The 19,296-nt window shown below is 52.4% G+C and overlaps 1 protein-coding gene across 1 annotated transcript; it reads left to right on the top strand.

Moving 5' to 3' along the window:
* The first annotated feature begins 1,275 nt into the window (after positions 1 to 1,275).
* Positions 1,276 to 19,025, top strand: ANHX (anomalous homeobox). Its single transcript, XM_045887924.3, has 9 exons — positions 1,276 to 1,539; positions 3,871 to 3,998; positions 6,288 to 6,411; positions 7,345 to 7,561; positions 8,037 to 8,157; positions 9,273 to 9,544; positions 12,584 to 12,719; positions 14,420 to 14,501; positions 14,776 to 19,025. Exons 1-9 carry the CDS (start codon positions 1,291 to 1,293, stop codon positions 14,860 to 14,862), a joined length of 1,416 nt encoding a protein of 471 aa, XP_045743880.1. The 5' UTR covers positions 1,276 to 1,290; the 3' UTR covers positions 14,863 to 19,025.
* The last annotated feature ends 271 nt before the right edge of the window (positions 19,026 to 19,296 follow it).

The raw sequence follows: 19,296 nt of genomic DNA, 5'->3' as shown, positions 1-19,296 counted from the left end.
CGGCACTAAAGCTCAGAAGCAGCGGCGTAGACGGGAGCGCTTCCCCCTGGTGGACGGCCCCATGAGCTGAGAAGGACCTGAGAGGCAGTGCAGGGTGGAAAGACCTAGCAATTGAGGCCAGACCCTCCGCCAGGGAGTGCGCACAGGCCTGCCCTCTGCAGTTCCGGGCACGCAGATTCTTACCACCTTTGTAGAAAGCAGCTTGGTAGCATCTACTAAAACACAATGCTATATAGCACTACTCTTGAACCTCGCTTACGTGAGTCTGTTCTATAGAAGTAAGAGTAATTGTGAACCAAAGGTAGTAGGGTTATCATGCTACCGAATATTCGGGGGTGGACAGGTGTTGAAACAAGTCTGGCCCCTACTGTCATGGGTACTCTGTCGTGGGTACTCTGCAGGACCATTCATATGGTCTAGGGAATATGCCTGTGGTAGTGCCCAGATTGAGTAATGGCAGGAGCAATCTCTCTTTTGGTAAAAACTGCTGTATGTATACATAGTTAGCTTTTTATAAAAAAGAAAAATTCATAAAGGCTTCAAATCCAGCTTGCCATAGCTTACCACTATGTGTGTGTGTGTGTGGGGGGGGACAGTGCAGAGTAGATGGACCAGGCACAGGGAGGCCCAGCAAATGTTCATCCTTTCGTATATTTTTTTTAAAGTGTGGGATTAGGGCAATCTTTAAAATTTTGTGTTTTTCAAATATGTTTGTTTGTTTTCAAAATCATAATAGTCAAAAGCAGATGGTGTTAGTCCTGCTCTGGCAGGTCCCATGGCTTCTCTTTGTAGGAATGTAAGCAATGTCTGCCAAGCCCCTAGCTCAGGGTACCTCCTACTGCTCTGAGAGGCCTGGGCATCCATGGGGCAGATGCTGGGGAAATCTAATGACCCCAACACAGGGTTCCTGCCCTGACTGAGCCAAGAGAAGGAGTGAAACACAGCACAGTTACCTTGTATGTGTAAGACTGTGGGGGAAACAGAGAGGAGGAGACATGGGAGGACCAGTGTGGGGCCTGTGGATGGGGCACAGACTAAAGAGTCACAGGAATGAGATGAACCATTGCAGTGAGAGCACCTAGTACACAAATGAGGACTAAAAACGGGAAATTGTAGCAGGCATTGATGCCCCTCTGCCTTTTCTCAGTGAGCTCCTACCACCATGTTACAAATGCCTGTGGCAAGAGGGGCCTTGCAGAGTTGTGGATGGACGTGCAGTCAGCCTGTGGGCAGTGCTGGCCATTGTCATGATTGCTGTCTTGTTTGCAGAGGGCCTGAACCCGACGCGGGATGCAGAGCTTCCTGAAGCTGCTGAGGGAGAGTGGGGGCACTGGGCCACCCTTGGCAGATCTGGTGACTCTTGCAGGCAGGCTGTGCCGGGACCTCCAGGATGACCCAGCCCAGGTGCAGCCCTTGGCCACCGCCGTGTTGGACAGCCCGCTCCGCCTGCACCTCCTAGACAACGCGGATGTGGCCCTTGTGTGTGCCCGGGTGCTGGCCCAGCAGGAGCAGCATCAGGCTGCCTGCCGGGTCCTGGAGGTAGGACTGGTCTGTGAGGGGCATGCAGAGAGCTACAGCACCATCCCAGACACCACAGAAAGGCCCCCAAGTCGGCAAGAACCTGGGGAGACGTTTTATAAACCAAGCTAGAATGGTCCACTCTCTTTACAGAGTTCTAACTACCTTAGTAATCTGAGGCCGAACTATCCATTTATGAGATCCATATTGAGCGGTGTTCCTCACTTGGAGAGTTGGGATCCCAGTTGGTAAGACGGTCAGACAGACCCAGAACCTCAGTCCCTTAGCTGCAGGTCTGTAACCGAGCATGCAAACCAAAAGTATCTTTGTCACTCATCTGGTGTTACTTGGATGCATTTGACACTGATGTGACCTGACCTGCACCGATGTGAAGTCTTTATGGTCTTTAGCCATTTAATGTGACCATGGTACACTCTGCTACCTAAATACTGGTATGTTTGATTACAGCATGCTGCCTGCTCCAGATTATACTGGGGTGGTGCATATTACACAGGATATGCCTGTGTTACTTCCTAAAATCTGAGAAATTCTTAATTCCAAAATACATCTGGCTCAAAGGGTTTCAAATAAGGGATTTGAGGGCCTATTTTTCTCTCTATCACCCCATCATACAGTTTATGCATAATTCGTGCTGCTGAGTTTACCTTCGAGATACTCAGTTTTTTTTAAAGATTTTATTTATTTATTTTTAAAGATTTTAATTATTTATTTGAGAGAGAGCATGAGCAGGGGCACCAGCAGAGGGAGAGAGAGGAGCAGATTCCCCGCTGAGCAGGGAGCCTGCTGTGGGGCTCAATCCCAGGACCCCAGGATCATGACCTGAGCCGAAGACAGACACTTAACCGACTGAGCCACCCAGGTGCCCCAAGATACTCCTTTCTTTCCAGTTCTTTCAATTTCCACTCCCTTCCCCATAGGCTGTGTAGTCCCCTCCTGTCCCCTTGATTTGTCCTTCATGTAGCAGCCAGAGAGTTCACAGGCAGCAGATGGGCCACGGTGTGCACCTGAGCCCGCAATCTGAGCTTGTCTGCTCTCCGGTCTCTCTGTCAGACTCTCCCCCTGCTTTCTTCACAGTCGCCATGCTGCTTCCTTGCTGTTCATACAACTCCTGACATCTTCCCTCGTCTCAGGAGCTCAGCATGTGTTGCTCCCTCTGCCAGAGGCTGGAGCCGGGCCCTCTGTGCGGCTGGTGCCTTTCTTCCTTTCTGGTTTCTGCTCTAAATGTCACCCTGTCTAGGCAGTGCCCCCTTTATTCTCCAGTGTAGAGTCTTGTTCACCCTCTGGCTCCTCCCTCAGGCCTCTGTTCTGTCTGCCTCCTGTCGCTGCACTGCAGGCCCCCTGAGGGAGCGGCCGCCTCCGTTGTGCTTGTGACAGGATCCACGACACCTAATGTAACACCTGTGAGTCAGAGGGGCTCAGTTTTTCAAATCCGTCAAAGTAAACAAACAAGGGAAAACACGGAGTTGTAATAACTCTGTTGAGGCACTCGGTGATGAAATGTGTGAATGACATCAGTGATGGAAAACTCCCAGGGGAGGGATTATAAACTCAGTCTGGACGGTCCATAAATGTCTCTGAGGAGCTGACGTGTAGGGGAGACCTGAGAGATATGATGGGGACAGCACACCAAGAATGGGCATTTCTTGCCCAGGACCACATCCTGTAGGTGGCAGGGTTCCCTGACAACTGTGTCCAAGGCTGATGGCTGCATCCTGGCAGCAGACTGGAAGTCACAGCCTCGCAAAGTGGGCTTTTTCTGATACTGTGGAGGGAAGGCTGAATGATTGTTGGTACCTCCCTTGCTGAGATGATCCTGAGAACATTGGAGTTAAATGCAGGAACCCCACACAGACCATAGGGCTGTGTCGGGAGGCCAGCACCAGGCATCCTTGGCCATCTCCGGAGTCTGGTCGTGTGAACAGGTCGCACTGGCTTGGTGAGCTTGGTGGGGCACAGACCAGAACCACTTCATCCCTCTTGGCTCAAAATGCACTCACTGAGCATGCGAGGGAGCAGCCCTGCTGGGTGGGAGAGAAAGGTCTTTCACGCAAGATATGGGTCAAACCTTGGACCCTCAAATCCAACCATGTAGCTCTGTGAGTCTGCCTTTCATATGTTCTGTGGCCCCAGGCCTGTCGTTTGCCTTCCTCTTGACTCCTGCTCCTCACCTGTAAGGAGTGACTGAGAGCTGCTTTGTGGGAGGGCTGAAGGGCTGATGGGACCTTGCCCCACCCCTCAGCCAGCAGCTCTTCCTGAGGGTCAGGTCGGGTTGGAGGGCAGTGCTCCAGGATGGGTGAGGGCAGCCAGGTCTCAGTAGGCTTTTCTCGGCAGGGTTGCCAGGTGCCTGGAGGCAGCCAGGAGCTGGTACAGCTCTGGAACGACATTCACTACCGCCTGGTCATGAAGCGGCTGGGCGTGGCCGTGCTAACCCCAGTGCAGAAGTTCCGCTGCAGAAAGAGGTACACCGCTAGCCTTTATTTGTGCGTGTTCCCCAGGACTCCTGAGGGATGTGCCATCTAAAACCACAGTGGGGCTTAGGTAAGGCAGAGATAGGGAGATAAATGCAGGAAAAGTCAGAAAAAGCAGTAATAGTCAAAAGGTGATAGGCTCTGCATCAGCCCATGTGCCCAGCACTGAGCCACACTCTCCACCTGCGCAGCTGGACATGGGGGTGCATTCCTACTTCTGCCTGCAGGGCAAGGAGAAGGAGCCACTGCCTTCCAGTGAGGGCTCTGCAGGGGAGGAGGCAGCAGGTGGACATCCTGACCTCACTCTCTTCCTCTTGTCTTCTCCTCCTGTGGGAGATGCCCAGCACGTGTACCTTCGGTCATCTGATTCCCACAGACTGGCTTTGCAGGTGCCATGGGCCTGGGTCTGCAACACCACCCCTCAGGGCTGCAGGGCCTTTTATTTTTTATTTTTTTTTAAAGATTTTATTTCTTTATTTGAGAGAGAGAATGAGATAGAGAGAGCATGAGAGGGGGGAGGGTCAGAGAGAGAGGCAGACTCCCTGCTGAGCAGGGAGCCTGACGTGGGACTCAATCCCGGGACTCCAGGATCATGACCTGAGCCGAAGGCAGTCGCTTAACCAACTGAGCCACCCAGGTGCCCTGCAGGGCCTTTTAAAGAGAGGTAAAGATGAGAGTGATGTAAGCATCAGACGAGATGTATGTGGTGCTTAGGAGATTGCCTGGCACATGACAGATGGTGGGTCCTCCTTAATAGTAATTACCACCATAGCCATTATCAGCACTAAGGAAACATTACAGCTGCTAATTACTATTATTCCTTCATCACCACTTATGGATGAGTAAACTGAGGCACAGAGAGGTCAGGACTTGCCCAAGGTTACAGAGGAGAGAGACGCAAAGCTAGGACTCCAGGCTAGACACTGAGACTGTAGAGCCTTTGTTCTTGATCTTGGGTGTTGCCCACTGACCAGGAAGGGCTGTAGATCTGGCTCTGAGCTCCTGGGAGCCCAAGTAATGGGATTCCTGCGCTATGGGGCCTGGTTACTGGAAGAGATGGATTCCTTCTGGATCAGAGAGAATTTTTTTTCCTGGTGCCTGCCAAAGAACGAGATACGTCCTCAAAACCCAGCAGTTCATCAGCCTTGAGGGTCTTCAGGAATGGAATCATGTCCCTCCATATAGTTGCTGATGGCCTGGCAGAGTACAGTTCAGTAGATGATTTGGGGATCAGTATGCAGTGTTTGTGAAGAGGCCCCCCCTGATTGCTGGGTGCTGTTGGTGTTGCTGGGGATATAGCCTGGGCCCTACTGTGCTGGAGCTGACACTGGCTGCAGACAAGGGACAGTAGAGAGGACACAAAGTAGATTCCATAGTTCAGAGTGGGGAGTACTAGACAGAGAATGTGCTTAGTAGAGGACTATGCCACCTTTGTTCTTTGTTTTGGGGAGGGGGGTACAGCGCGGGCTCCTCTAAGCCTCGGCAGAGAGGCCTGAGTGTGGGGATGGCAGCCCTTGGAAGTGTAAGGAGGGGGTGATATCGGAGTTAGAGCGATGGTTGGTCCACCACCTGGAGGTGGTGGTGTCTCCGAGAGGGGTGTCACCTAAGGGTGGTTGGTACAGGAGAGAGGCAGGAGGCTCTTGGGAGTCTCTGGGTGTGTCAGGGCAGATTTTGGAGGATTTGCTGACAAGCCGGATGTGTTGGAAGAGGTTAAGAGAGAATAAAGCCAGCCTGCAGGGCTCTTGGCCTGATTGGCTGGAACATGGTGGTTTCTCACTGAGATGCACAGAATTGGGGCCTGGGGGAAGACTGGGAGAGTGAAGGATCAAGCTCCATTTGGGATGTCGTATGTGTGGGATGCATTTTTGACATCCATGATGATTTGTTCAGTTGGTGTTTGAATATCTTGGGTGTTCCCCGCTGGTACCATTTGTTTATATATCAGTTTTTCCTTTTGGAAAAATTCATGTGTACACACAGTAAAGTGAGTGGCATGACCAACCTCAATGTCCTCATCATCCACTTTCAATAGCTATGGGCCATCACTGAGAGTGGTACTGGAGAGCTTGGTGACCCCCGTGAGGGTGTGCAGGTGAAAACGGGCTGATGCTGGGCCCCTCTGTCCTTCAGAGGATGGACTCCTGGGACTCAGCAGCACACAGCTTGGGGGGGGGGCAGCCAGTGAGATAAGAGGGTGTCCAGGGGTGCACAGTGTTTGGGAGCCCATGAGGTGCACCCAGGAGGAGCGTCTGTAACCACCTCCTCACTGTCCTTATCCAGGAACCCACCACCCCCCTCCCTCTGCCCGGACGGCCCGAAGAGCCGGAACTTTCCCAGAGAGGTTCGCCAGAAGCTGCACGACTTTGCCTCTGGCGTGAGCACCAACCCCAGCAAGGCCGAGAGGGTAAGAGCCGAGGAGCTGGAGGCCAGGCCGCCCCCCACCCTTGTCCCGTCCCTCCCCCGGGCCTTCCGAGTGGCCCCTCTGCCAGGGCGCCGGTGGCTTCTGCTGCGCTGAGCTTCCTGGAGGACAGGAGCTCACTGGCCGGCAGCTGCTGACCATCCAGCTTGCGCACGTGGAGGGTTTAGTTTTCTCAGGGGGCGTCATCCTGTCCCCACACGGCCAGGCACGGGGTACCAGGCTGAGGAGACTGTCGTCGTGGAGCTTCCAGCGTCAGGGGGGCAGATATTTGCAGAGCTCAGTACCTGCCGAGGCCGGTGGGCGCCCTCCGCTCCGCAGCCCCCGGAAGCCGGAGGGACGGAGTCGGGGGCAGGCTGTGAGGGAACAGGCGGGAGGCCCCCCGACGGAGCCGGTTTCCTGCGGCTCCGAAGTCCGGGCCTGTTCTCTCCACCCACTTCTCTGCTCTGTCCAATCGGCAGGGCTCTCCTGTGTTAGTTCCACCCACTTACCTCCCTCGTCCAATCAGCAAGGCTCCCCCAAGTGGGGGCTTGCCCAATCAAGAGGCGCTCCTGTGCCTGCCCCGCCCGCCGCGCTCCCTGTCCAATCGGCAGAGCTCTCCCGGCGATCGCCGCGCCAGCTCTGTGGGCTGGCTTCCGCCGCCGCCGGCGGACCCGTGGCCCTCGGACGCCGGGCCCCGGAGCGCGCCGGCTCTCCTGCCGGGCCGTGGCGCTGCCCGGGCCCGCCACGTGTCTGCGTTGGCGTCGGCGGGAGGAGCGAGCCGGCTGGGGGACGTGCCTGGCGGCGCCGAAGACCGCGCTCGGGCCCCCGCCCGGAGGCCGCTCAGGGCGGGAGGCGGGGCCCGCCCCCTCGGGTCGCCCCGGGCACCCCTGCTGCTCCGGGGGCGGTGGCGGGGCGCGAGGCTGTGCTGTTTTGGAGCAGGAGAACCTGGCCCTGGAGACGAGCCTGACTGTTGAGCAAGTGTACAACTGGTTCGCCAATTACCGGCGGCGCCAAAGGGCCCTTCTCCAGCGCCTGCAGCCAGCCGCGGAGGACGCAGTAGAGGAGCCCAGTGTGAGGGAGAGGGCCCCGGACCGCCCGCAGCCCTCAGGCCAGCCCCGCCTCGGCCCTGGGGGTGCGGACAGGCCTCAGTGGCCAGGTGAGTGGCTCCAGGGCCCCACCCTGCTTGCGGTTGCGGGCTGCTTCTGACGCCCGCACCCTCTGTCTAGGGCTGGGCCGAGGTAGGGTCACTCTTGTAGGGACAGCCCCTCCACTCCCAGTGTGCACTTGCAGGACGTCCTCTTGTGGGGAGCGAGGTCCCTGACGCTGAGGCTCAGGATGGGCTCAGGATGGGCCCCAGGGAGGCTGCCGCAGCCGGTGTGCATTTAGAGGTCACTGTGTGTCCAGGGCCAGGAGTCCGTGAGCCGACTTGGGAAGCGAGCCAGCCACCATGATTTAGGGGTTCCTGGGTTTGTAGTTACGGATTGGCGTCAGACAAAAGACATTTAAGGAACAAAGGATATTGTAATGACTCAGTAGTAACACCCTTTTCCAGCCAGCAGGGCTGCTCTTAACCTGCTGGGATGGGACTCAGAGCATCACCAAGCCTCCCCTCCTCCCCGATTGGCTTTCAGCAGGACAGGAGGAAAATGGGCCTGCACAGTCCAGGGAGACCACTCAAGGGCCATGGGAGTCGCTGGCCCTGGCCCCAGACTTTTCTGGAGATGAGACTCTGCCAAAGCCCCTGCCTCCCAGGTACTGCCATCCCCACAGCCCGTGGGACCATCACCTCCCAGGTACTGCCATCCCCACAGCCCGTGGGACCATCACCCTATTTAGTTTCACCGTCTTGGGTGGATGACCAGGCCTGCAGCAGGCATGTGAATGTTGGGGCTGACAGTGAGACCAGGTCAGTGACTGCTGAGAGCAGAGAGACCTCCGTGATTCTGGGGTGGAGAAGCCGCTGGTAAGGAGTCCATATCAGGGACCCCACACTTGCTCCTTGGAGCCTGGCTCACAGCCTGACTTCATGTATATATTGGAGAATGGGGAAAACAGAGTTGGAAAGAAACATACGCAGGCTTACTTCCTAAAGCCAAACCCTAGCTATTGTTTCTTTTTTATTTCTGGTATTTTGTATTGTTTCTATATCATTGAGTCAGTAACAGCTAATATTTCTTGAGTTCTGACTATGCACTAGGCACTGTCCAGGCACGTTCCCTCACCAGGGATGAGGCATGGACCTGATGTAAGGATAAGGAACGTGCTGGCCGTCAGCAGGACTAGGTCTGAGAGAGGGTCCAGGTTCCACCTTGTGTAACCATCAAGATGTGGACACTTTTTCTATTTACCATTGTGACATCAGCATCTCTCATGACACTCCCTGCACCTGGCCCTTCCTATGCAGGCCGGCACTGCCCAGGTGTATGAACTTAGGCAGGTTCCTGTGAGCTCTCAGTGCCGTGCGTTTCTCATCTGCGAGATGGGGAGGGAATACGATGCAGGTTGTTGCAGAAATTACAGGGGTAGGGGAGGGGCGTCACAGAAGCCCAGGAGCACCATCTGAGACACAGCGAGTGTGCAATATCGAGTCTTTTCAGTATTGTGGAACAATGCTTCATTGAAGGTCCTTTTAAATGAACTGCTAGTGTGTCTTAGATTTCCAGTAATAGTATTTTTTTAAGTGTTCTGGAACCCTTGCAGCCACAGGTAGAACTGTGAAAACAAGGCAGTTAGGGATCTGTTGGGCCCCACAGCCGTCAGTGGCTACCTGGATTCCCAAATGGGGCTGGAGTCTCCTCCCAGGCCTCTCTGCCCCGGCCTGAGGGAGTCTCTGCCCTCCAAGGGATGGTGTTTGCTGTCTTTCCCAGGTCTCTGCAGGGCGGTGAGATGTACCAGGAGGGGCCTGGCCACAGTCCTGCCACTCTCCCCCACATCTGCCCAGGCCCTGGCCTCTGCCCTCTGACTGCTGGCAGTGACATGCTGGACCCTTCTTTGGCTGCCCCTGAGTCATGGCTGATGTCCCTTGCACTGGCGTCCTCCAAGGAAGTTTCCTTCCAGACTGGGCTGGACCTCATGATGCGCCCCGCAGATGCCACTGTGGCTGTGTCCATCACTGCCCTCGGTGAGACCAGCGCCACAGGTGGGTCCATTCCACACAGACCATGCTTTTCTGCACAAGATGCCACAACTACTTGGGTTTCATTTGAAGGGGTGTGGGAAGGATCAGCACTCTCCTACTTTTCTAGTTTGCAAAGTGAAATGTGCATACGACTAAAAGTAAGACAGTGAGGAAAGAGTTAAATGAAATGAGACAGCTGCCACCCCTGCACTCCCATTGCAGGCCACCTGACTTACTGTCACCACTTGCTGCAACAGAGGACAGCTTACCACATCTCGTGACTGAAATACCATTTCCGTAGTTTCATCTTAGTTCTTATTGTAGCTAAAAGTACCTCTAAAGAATATGTATTTAGCTATATATTTGTCTACCAAATACAAAAGCATCTTGTGACATCTCACCTTGTGAGGAGGATATTGGCACCATCAATTTTCCCGTCACCTAAATTTCTTAGTCTTCTGTGGTTATGTCTTTACTTTCTTGGGGTTTCTAATTGCCTTCCTTTTTTCTTATGTTACCTGTTTTTATCGCATCTGTAACTTCTTCCAGTTTTCCAAGTGTCTCCTCTGAAGACTGGTGGCTGGGAGCCCTCCTTCCTGTTTCCACCCAAGTGATGTTTCCCTAGACCTGGTGTGGAGTCAGCACCCCAAGAGCACTCCTTTCATTGCCTCCCTGGTTTGGGTCACTGTTTCCTGAATTGCAGGTCTTGTCCTGTCTTCATTGACTTCTTTGTTATGTTTGAGAACGTCTTCACTTAACTGCAAGAAAGAGGGCTTGCAAGATCAATTTTCTGAGTCCTTACGTGTTGTGAAGTTGTCCTTAACCTGCCCTCACATTTGATGAACAATTTGGCAGGGACAGAATTGTGAGTTTAAATATTTTCCCTTAGATGTTTGCAGATATATTCCTCTCATTGTTTGAGCATCTGATGTTGATGTCATCCTCTTGGCTTCTTTGCAGATCACATATTGTTCCTTTCTTGGAGTTTTTTTGTTTTGTTTGTTTGCTTTAAGTCTGGGTGTTCTGAAATTTCACAATGATGGTCCTAGGTGTGAGTCTCTTTAATTCACTTTCTGTTAAGCCTTTCAATTTAAAGAAGATAACAATGTCTCCCCTAAGGTCTGGGTATTTTTTGGATAATATTCCTTGATAATTTACCCCCTCCATGTTCTTCGTTCTCTTTAGAGCACATATCTTACGATGATTTCGGAAATCCTGGGCCAGTCTCCGCAGGTGCTTACCTTTTTTTTTATGTTTCTCTTCTTTTTTTTTTTTTTTAATTTTTTTAAAATTTATTCATGAGAGTCAGAGAGAGAGATAGAGAGAGGCAGCGGCAGAGGGAGAAGCAGGCTCCCCGCCTAGCAGGGAGCCCGATGCAGGACTTGATCCCGGGACCCTGGGATCGTGACATGAGCCGAAAGCAGATGCTTAACCATCTGAGCCACCCAGGTGTCCCCTCTTCTTTTTTATTGTGTGTGCTTTGGGGGTGTTAGAGTCTGTCTTTCAAAATTCCAATTTGACAGTTATACTTTAAGAGAATTCCAAGCTGTTTTTTTATTTGAATTTTCGTCAGGGATTGTGTTACTTTTTATAGATGCAGTATCTTTTATTTTTCTGAGTATTCTCAATAGAAGTTTAAAAAAACATGCTTTGTTGTCTGAAGGCAGGAATATTGGGGCTGTGGATTCTGGCCCTTCCTTGAAGAGAGGAGGATGAGGGGTTGGAAGGAGGAAGAGTCCTGGAGACTCATTGCTCTGGAGGCAGCTTTTCAGTTTGATCATATTGGTCCTTCATTTTTCCATGTCCTTTTTCCACTGTCAGAGACCTATGTTTGTCCATATTTACCAACAAGGCTGGAGTGGGGCGGTCACTGGGGACAAGGGGAGCTGGTCTTCACACCAGGTCCAGCTCATGTGAGGGGTGACATTCTGTAGGAATTGGTGAGCCTTCCTGCAGACTGACCGCCTGAGCACCAGGATGTTTCCCTGCTCTCCCTTACTGCTCCCTCCCTCCCAACCTCCCACCTTAAGATTCTCAGGACCTGACCTATACCCTACCTTCCTTTCAGATGCCCTGCCAACATAGGATGGTACTTGTGTCCTGGGTCTGCAGAACTGGGGACATCTTCCTCCCACTAATTCCCCCTTCCCTGACTCTCCCTTTGTTCTGGGCTTTTGGCTTTTTGTCTTCCTCTTGGAGGAAGAAGATGTAACCTAGTGATCTTTTAAGTTTGAACCAGAAATGCTCAAATTAGCACTTAAATTATATTTAACGTACCTCAGAGTATTTCTAGAGTTCTGCAGAAAAGAGGAAACAGCAGAAAGTGGAGGTAGAATCACATACTTGAATGCTCAGGAAAATTCTTTTGGTCTGAGATTGGGCTGCTGGCTGGCAGGTTAGGTTGTCACTCTGGCAGACGGCAGGGAGGACAGGGTGCGCCCGGCCCAGCTGGCCTGCTATTTTGTCTGAGGTCAGAGACTCTGATGCTAGGGTTACCACCTGGTGGACTTCTTACCTTCCTTCACTCCGAAGTGGCTCGAAGTTTGTCGACCCAGAACTGATCAGATCTACCATGGCTTATCTGTAAGAGTCAGAGGTATACTGAGATATCCTCTGCAACGTTTTCTATAGAGAGGGGGGCAAGGTAAGGTAGTGATACCTTGCATCTCTGAAATCGTGGCGAAACCTGAGGTGAGAGGTGAAAATGGACGTGGCCCAGCCTTTGATGAACCAGCACAGGACAGACTGAGAAGTTCTCACATGGCAGCCCTGCGTGTGGGGCAGATTTGGATGCTGAGTCTTTGACACTGGGGGCTGGCCTAAAGTCTGGGTTGATGAAGCAAAATTTGAAGTCCACAAAATTGGGCTTAATTTTTGTTTCTGGAAGCCTAAAAAGGCAGTTGAGATCAACAGTTATGACTCTTCCTTCCTCAGCAAGGGAAGCTGAGGCTTGGGGCCAGCCAGGTCAGATGCTGCTTTTCTCGTGGAGGTCTCGATTGTGCTGCTTGTGGGCTGTGTTCTGTCCTCCCAGCACTGGGTTGTGGAATTTTTTCTGTGTAGGATTCGCTGACCCACCTGTTGGCAACCCCCCGAGCATGTACCTGGAGGAAGGTCCAGGCACCAGCGTTGGCCAGGCAGAACAACAGGCGGGCGGCTTCCTGGTGACACAGCCTCCCGAATTCCTCCTAACCCAGAGGTGAGCCACGCAGAGCCATGGGTAGGGTATTCCTGGTTTATAGACTTGCCACCTCAGATGTGCAGATTGAGTCCTTTCCTTATGGGTTTCTGGAAAATACATCATCATCCCCACCCTACATCTACCAGAAGAGGGTGGTTTTTCCCTGAGACAGAAGAACACCCAGAAATATCAGAGCAGACATGGGTGTCTGTATTGTGGACAGTGCTCACACTTTGCCTCTTCCCCAAGATCACCCTGGATCCCAGAAGCCGCTTTTTGGCATTTTGTTTTCCCCAGACAGAGGCTGTCTGAGTTTTTAAGCAGCATCAAGATCCTGATTTTATGTTCCAAACTGTAGTTTGAAAGGTGCTTGAGAGGGCTGTGAATAGCCTAGGTGCTGCAGACTGTGGCCGTGGGGGCCAGAACAACAGGCCAGGAGAATCTGGAGGTTGAGAAGAGAGATTAGAGGAATGTGAGAAGTCGGAGGTCCTCTGGCGGACAGGGAATCTATGATAGGGGTCACCAGGACTAGGTCCCCAGTGTGCATAGTCTCCCCAGTCTGGGAGCTGAACGCCAGGTGCCCAGTGAGAGCAGAATTACAGGGCAGCGTGTGAGAGAGAAAGGGAGCAGTTGCTCGAGTCACAGATTCTATTTGCTGAACTAGCCAGAGGGTGAGAAAATGCAGACTTTGCAGATGGACTCACTTTTCCATTCATGACCAGGAACCTGGATGGAGAAAATGCTGCCACCAGGTTCCTCACGGCTGTCTCATCCTTGCACTCCAGTGGCCCAGCCCATCCTTGCTCGATGTGATGACCTTGAGTCCTTCTCGAACAGTAGATTCATTGGGCATCGTTGGCATTCAGTAAAGCACCATGTTTGCACGGTACAAATGAGAGTTTTCTGAGTGCAACTTCTGTATCCACCATGTGCTGAGCCATGTCTGTCAGTCCCCCTGCCACCATCCCCGCCACCTGCAAGACCATGGATCTCCTCTCTTTAGCTGCATTTTCTAGAATTCCATGTGAATGAAATCCAGAAGTTTTGAATTTTGTGTGTGGGGGGGGTGGGTCTAGCTGCTTTTACTCTGCTTGAGTACTTTGGGATTTTCCCTGTTGCTGTGTGTTATCAGCAGTCCATTCCTCTTTGTGGGTTCTGTTTCCTTGATGCGGATGGACCGTGCTGTTTTGACCCATCGCCTGTTGGTAGGCATTTCTGAGTTCCCGGTTTGGGGTCACTGTGAGCATTCCCGGATGCATGTAGGTCTGCCCGTGTGCTTTCCTGTCTCTGGGGTGTGGACACGCATAGGAGTGGAATGGCTGTAGGCGTGTGTTTGCCTTTTAGGGAACTGCCACACTGTTGTCCTGAGTGGCTACACCTGTCACCTTCCCTGCTCTCCCTGCTGCTCCCCCAATTTGATCCTGATGGCACCCAGGCCTGGCCCTTCTTGACCTCTTCCTTCGGGTTTCCGTCTATTGGTCCTTCTCTGTGAGCCTCCTCAAGTGCTCTCTGCCTCACCCAGGCCACCCGCCTGAGGTGTCACACGGGTCCCTCCAGCACCTGCACACCCAAGGGCCCCATGGGAGGACACTCTTCTTGAAGAGCGTACCTGGAAGGGCTGCTTACCTGCAGAGAGCTGTCAGGTCACATCAGTCACAGGGTGGACCGTGACCTGGTGCCCCTTTGATACGGGGCTTGTCCTGATGTCTCTTTTCCAGTCCCCTGGAGTTGGCACCGGGCCCCTCCTTCTCCAGCCCTGTTTCTGCTGTGGACCTGAGCCAGCCCTTGCCCTCCAACCAGGTGAGACCCTACCACCAGGTAGTGTGGGTGTCCCTCTTTACTCTTGGATCCTCAGGTCATACCTTTGGAGTGAATAAACCAGGCAAATGTAACAAGGGGCAGGGATGCCTCAAGGCTGGACATCAGTTGAATGGGACCCAGGAGGTGGGTTCTGTGGGCTCGTGTTTCTGACTGAGTCCAGAGAGGGTGGGTCCGGAGGTAAGGGGTGGCAGGGTGGGAAGGTGGAGCCAGGCAGAAGGGTGCTTCTGTGTGTGATGCTGTGTTGGCTTTCCAGGTGCAGTGGCCCGATGGCCAGGCCTCCAGCGACGCCTTCTGGGGAGCCCGGATGCTTCTTGAGCTTTCAGGGGGCAGCCTGGGTTGAGATGTCCCTTTGGGGTATCCAGCCAGTGCTCCCAGGGGAGCAGGTGTGGACATCTAGCCTTTCAACACATGTTACGTAGAGCTTTATTCCAACTGAAGAGAGGACCCCAGAGTTCCTTGGGGCGTTCCAGTGGGAAGCATTGAGGTTGCGTAGCCCCCTGCCATGTTTGAATAATTTGGTTGGCAGCTTAGTGTATCAGGGGAAGCATTTGAGAAGCTCTTGAGCTCAGAAGTCCAAGGGGTCAGTTTCACTCAGGCAGCGGGGGAGTGTGGAGTCAAGCTCCTGGGCAGGTTCTGGGCAGAGAACACCTTTCTGGAGATAGAGGAGAATGTTGCACTGCTGTCTGCCCTCGCCGCTCTGTGACAGTTAAGTTGGCGAGTGGGGCATGGGCAGTGTTCTGACATTTCTATGTCTTGGGGGTGGGGGCTTCTACAGAAGCTAATATGGTTGGGATGGCTCAGGCAGGGTGGGGCAGGGTGCATTTTCCCCGCAGGTTGTAATTCATTGTGTTTGTAAAACAAATGTTCTGTTCAATTAAATTACAGTTCAATGTTCTGAACTCTCCCCTTTTACTCACTTAACTACATCTTGGACACCTGTCCCTGTCAGTCCTTTGCCTTTCTGTCCCTGGCTGGCATTTCACAGTATGAGTGTGCATTGATTGATGCACCAGTACCCTATTGATCTGATTGTTTCTAATGTGTCTGTTTTATAAGCAAGGTCACAGTGGGCGTCTCTGCCCTTTGCCCTTTACCTGACTGTTTTGTGGGAGAAGGAATTGCCCTGGTGCTAGATGCCACCATGTCCAAGCGCACAGGGCCCCAGGGGCCGAGTGTGATGTGATTCCTGATGCAGAGGTGACTTTGACACTCAGGACTGTCACTGCCAGGAACAGGCCCTTGGTCCTTGCCTTACCCATTGTGTCAGTTGACAGTGGTGTGCTGAGCAGGGAGCAAAGTCAGTTTTGTGCTCTCAGGCGGCTCACAGGCTCGTCAGGAATAAGCAGGCAATCATGGGTAGTTGCTGAGAGGATGGTGTGAAGTGAGGGATGGCTGAGAACCCAGGGTATGTGGTGCTGGAATGACAAGACGCTGAGAGCTTCCTGAATGGGCGGCGGGGGTGGGGGGGTGGCAGCTGAGCTGAGACAGCTGTGCTCCCCCACCACAGCCCAGGGCTCTCAGCTGTACTCCTCTCCCCTCACCTTTACTCTGTGGACCGTGGACCCATCCTGTCCCTTCCTCATCGCCACAATGGCGCTGCCCAAGCACCAGCAGTAATATGTACTTCCTCTCAGGGACGCTGACTCGCATCCTGTTCCCTAGAATCAGGAATCTTTTAGTTGTCAAATCTTTCTTTATTGTGAAACAGTCACAGACTTATAAAAAGTTGCAAATAGAACACAAACATGTTTTCCTTTCATCCTTTTGAGAACAAGTTACTGAGCTGATCCCTGTTTCCTTGAGAGAAGGAATTCTGCATTCTCCTCATGTGATCACCAGTCAGGAAGTGAGTGCTGGTATTTCCTCACCTTCTTCCAGACCTCACTGAAGTCTAATCACTTGTCCCGGCAACACCCTGAATGACAGATGAATCCCGTCACATAGCATGTGCTGCGTGCCCTTGACTGTCTTGTCATTTAGGCCACAACAGGCCCGATCTTCTCCTGGACTTTAACGACTTTGACACTTTGGAAGAGTACAAGCCAGTTATTCTGTAGAATGTCCCCCAGAGTGGCCGTGTGGGATGTTTCCATGCAATTCGGGAAATACCCCAGAAGTGACATGAGGCACTTACCCTGTCTTACAGATAGCACATGATTTTGATTGTGCAGTTGTTGTTGGTGCTCATCTTGATCACTTCATTAGGGTGTTTTCTGCCAACCTTCTCCACTACAGTTACTCTTTTTGTATATTTTGGGAGGTAGTGCTTTGAAACTGTGTAAACATGCTGTTTCTCATCAAGCTTTCCATTGACTCATGAATTTCTCTAATGTGCTTACATTTTCATAATTCATGAACACATTATTAACCTAGTTCTGGCATCGCCACGGCACCAGCTTCCTTCATGTACAAAGTGTACACCCATGAAGATTCACTCTTCAACCTTACGTGCCACTCAGCTACGTGGTGATTTGTTTTAATCATTGAGGTACGTAACTCATCGTGCATTACCTGTCACCGAAGGAAGCACAGTGATCCAATTCATCCTGCCCTCAGTCATTCAAAGTCTGCATAAAATACCTGCACAGTTGATAAACACTTTAGAGAGGGTTAGGGATTAACCCTAGGGTGTGATGGGCGGTGCGGCCCTTTGGCCTTCCCTGGAAATGTGCAGAGCTCTGGACCCATCCCAGTCTTGGCCTTTCCTGAGCCGAAAGGAAGTACCTATATGTGAGGTGGTCACGGTCTGAGGCAAGAACCTCCTGGACGGGCTGTGGGAGCACCTCCTGGGGAGTCTCCTTCCCCCACCCTTTACAGACACTGGGCTCGATCCTAAAAGTTCCAGAGCACAGACTCAGCCAGCTGGATCGTGTCCGTTTTGTGGCACGTGGACTGAAGTCTCTGGAGCTGACTGTTGACTGAGACTCGAGCTCCTCTGGAGGGGCTCCTGTGCAGTGGTCAGACGTCCTGAGTGGCTGGAGGCCTCTCCCCGTCCCGCATGCCCAGCGCCTGTGCACCCAGCTCCCACCCTGAGGCCCACACTTCCCTCTCTGCTGTTTGATCCCAGGCCGCTCTGAGAGAGATGTGTTGGCCCTAGAGAGTGTTCTGCCCTTACCCCCTTGAGGGGCCAGCCTGGGTCCAGTGGACGTAGGTGCTGTGACCAGGCCAAGGGCCTCTTCCTGTGCCTTGCGGAGGCCCTTCCCTTCCTGAGATGAAAAGGGATATGGGGGCTGTTTCAAATGGCTGATGGCTGACGGCGGCCTGGAGGAGGTGTCAGAGGCTTTCTGGGCCCTAGTAGTGGCAGGGGGGATGTTCAGTGATCAGCTCCAGGGAGGCCAACTTCTCTGCCTCTCCTTGTCTTCATAGTTGCGTGGGCCCCAGGAGGTTGGGATGTGTGGCCAGACCTCCCAGACAACCAGGGCCAGAAGTGATCACCCAGCTTTGGTCTGTGAAGGGCCCTGCCTTCACCCCCACCCTCTGTGGTGTGGAGACTGCTGGAGAGGGCAGAGGGTGCCTGTGTTGATCTCTTCGGTCAAGCTACGTGGCCTAGAATAACAGATCTGCTGTGTCACAGGTCTAGAGGCTGGAAGTGTGATGTGGGTGATGTCGTGGCATTGAAGGCTCAAGGGGAGCTTTCTCCAGGTTCCGGTACTTCCTTGGTTTGGGACTGCAGAGCTCCAGTCTTCACACAGCACTTTTCCTGTGTGTGTATCTCTGCCCGGTTCTTCTTGTTAATACCAACAAAATCTACCAACATAATCATGATCTGAGTGACTTCATCTTGACTTGATCATCTCTGAAGACCGTATTTCCATATCAGTTCTCATTCAGGGGTATTGGGGATAGGAGTTCGACATCAGAAATTTGTAGAACATAGTTCAACCCATAATGGTGTCCCTGCCTCTGCCAATGATCACCTCCCAACTGGCCCAAGAAGGCACTGTGGTGTCTCTGGTGTACCCCTTGGGTGCCTCCGGCAGAAGACCACATCCCGTCTGGCCACTGGCTGCTGGGGTTTGGGTGGTACTGGGATCGCCCACAGAGTGAGGGCTGGGATGAAACGGTTCTGGGCTTGGAGGTGCTGACGTTTTGAAGGTAGGATGAAATGGAGGCCTGTCTGGGTGCTGAGCCAGAGGCAATCATTTCTTGGGTATGTTTTTTTTTTTTTAAAGATTTTATTTATTTATTTATTTGAGAGAGAGAGCACAAGAGGGGGGAGCGGGAGAGGGAGAAGCAGACTCCCTGCTGAGCAGGGAGCCCGATGCGGGACTCGATCCCGGGACTCCAGGATCATGACCTGAGCCGAAGGCAGTTGCCCAACCAACTGAGCCACCCAGGCGCCCAATTTCTTGGGTATGATTATCAAAAGCACAGGTAATAACAGAAAAAAAAATAGGACTTCATCAAAATTATAAAGTTATGAATATCAAAGGACACTATCAAGAAACTAAAAAGATACACTACATCAAAAAAAAAAAAAAAAAAAAAAACCTAAAAAGATAACCTACAGAATGGGAGAAAATATTTGCAAATGATACATGTGATATGGGTTCAGTTTGCAGAATATATAAAGAACTCTTAAAATTCAACAACAAAAGTGCACAGGAGGGAGATTTGCTGTGGCTTTCCCAGAGACGTTTTGTTTTCCACAGTGAGCATAATCTGCTTCTGACTCCTCAGTGGTTTATCTGTACTTTGTCATGTAGTAGTTCAGCACAATGTAGCATCAAAGCTTTGGCAGCTCGCTGTCATGGCACACTGTGGTGCTTGTCCT

Source organism: Mirounga angustirostris, unplaced genomic scaffold, assembly GCF_029215605.1.
Source record: "Mirounga angustirostris isolate CCGP_5_RB_7025 unplaced genomic scaffold, mMirAng1.0.hap1 SCAF_14, whole genome shotgun sequence".
Classification (NCBI taxonomy): Eukaryota; Metazoa; Chordata; class Mammalia; order Carnivora; family Phocidae; genus Mirounga; species Mirounga angustirostris.
Note: the sequence above shows the minus strand (reverse complement) of the source record. Positions and strands in the feature narration are given on the sequence as shown.

Excerpts from the sequence above, each read along its gene's own strand:
- ANHX (XM_045887924.3), top strand. The coding sequence starts at position 1,291 with ATGCAGAGCTTCCTGAAGCTGCTGAGGGAGAGTGGGGGCACTGGGCCA. Across the intron at positions 8,158-9,272 it reads CCAAAGCCCCTGCCTCCCAG|GTCTCTGCAGGGCGGTGAGA; the intron begins GTACTGCCATCC and ends TGTCTTTCCCAG. Across the intron at positions 9,545-12,583 it reads CGGTGAGACCAGCGCCACAG|GATTCGCTGACCCACCTGTT; the intron begins GTGGGTCCATTC and ends TTTTCTGTGTAG.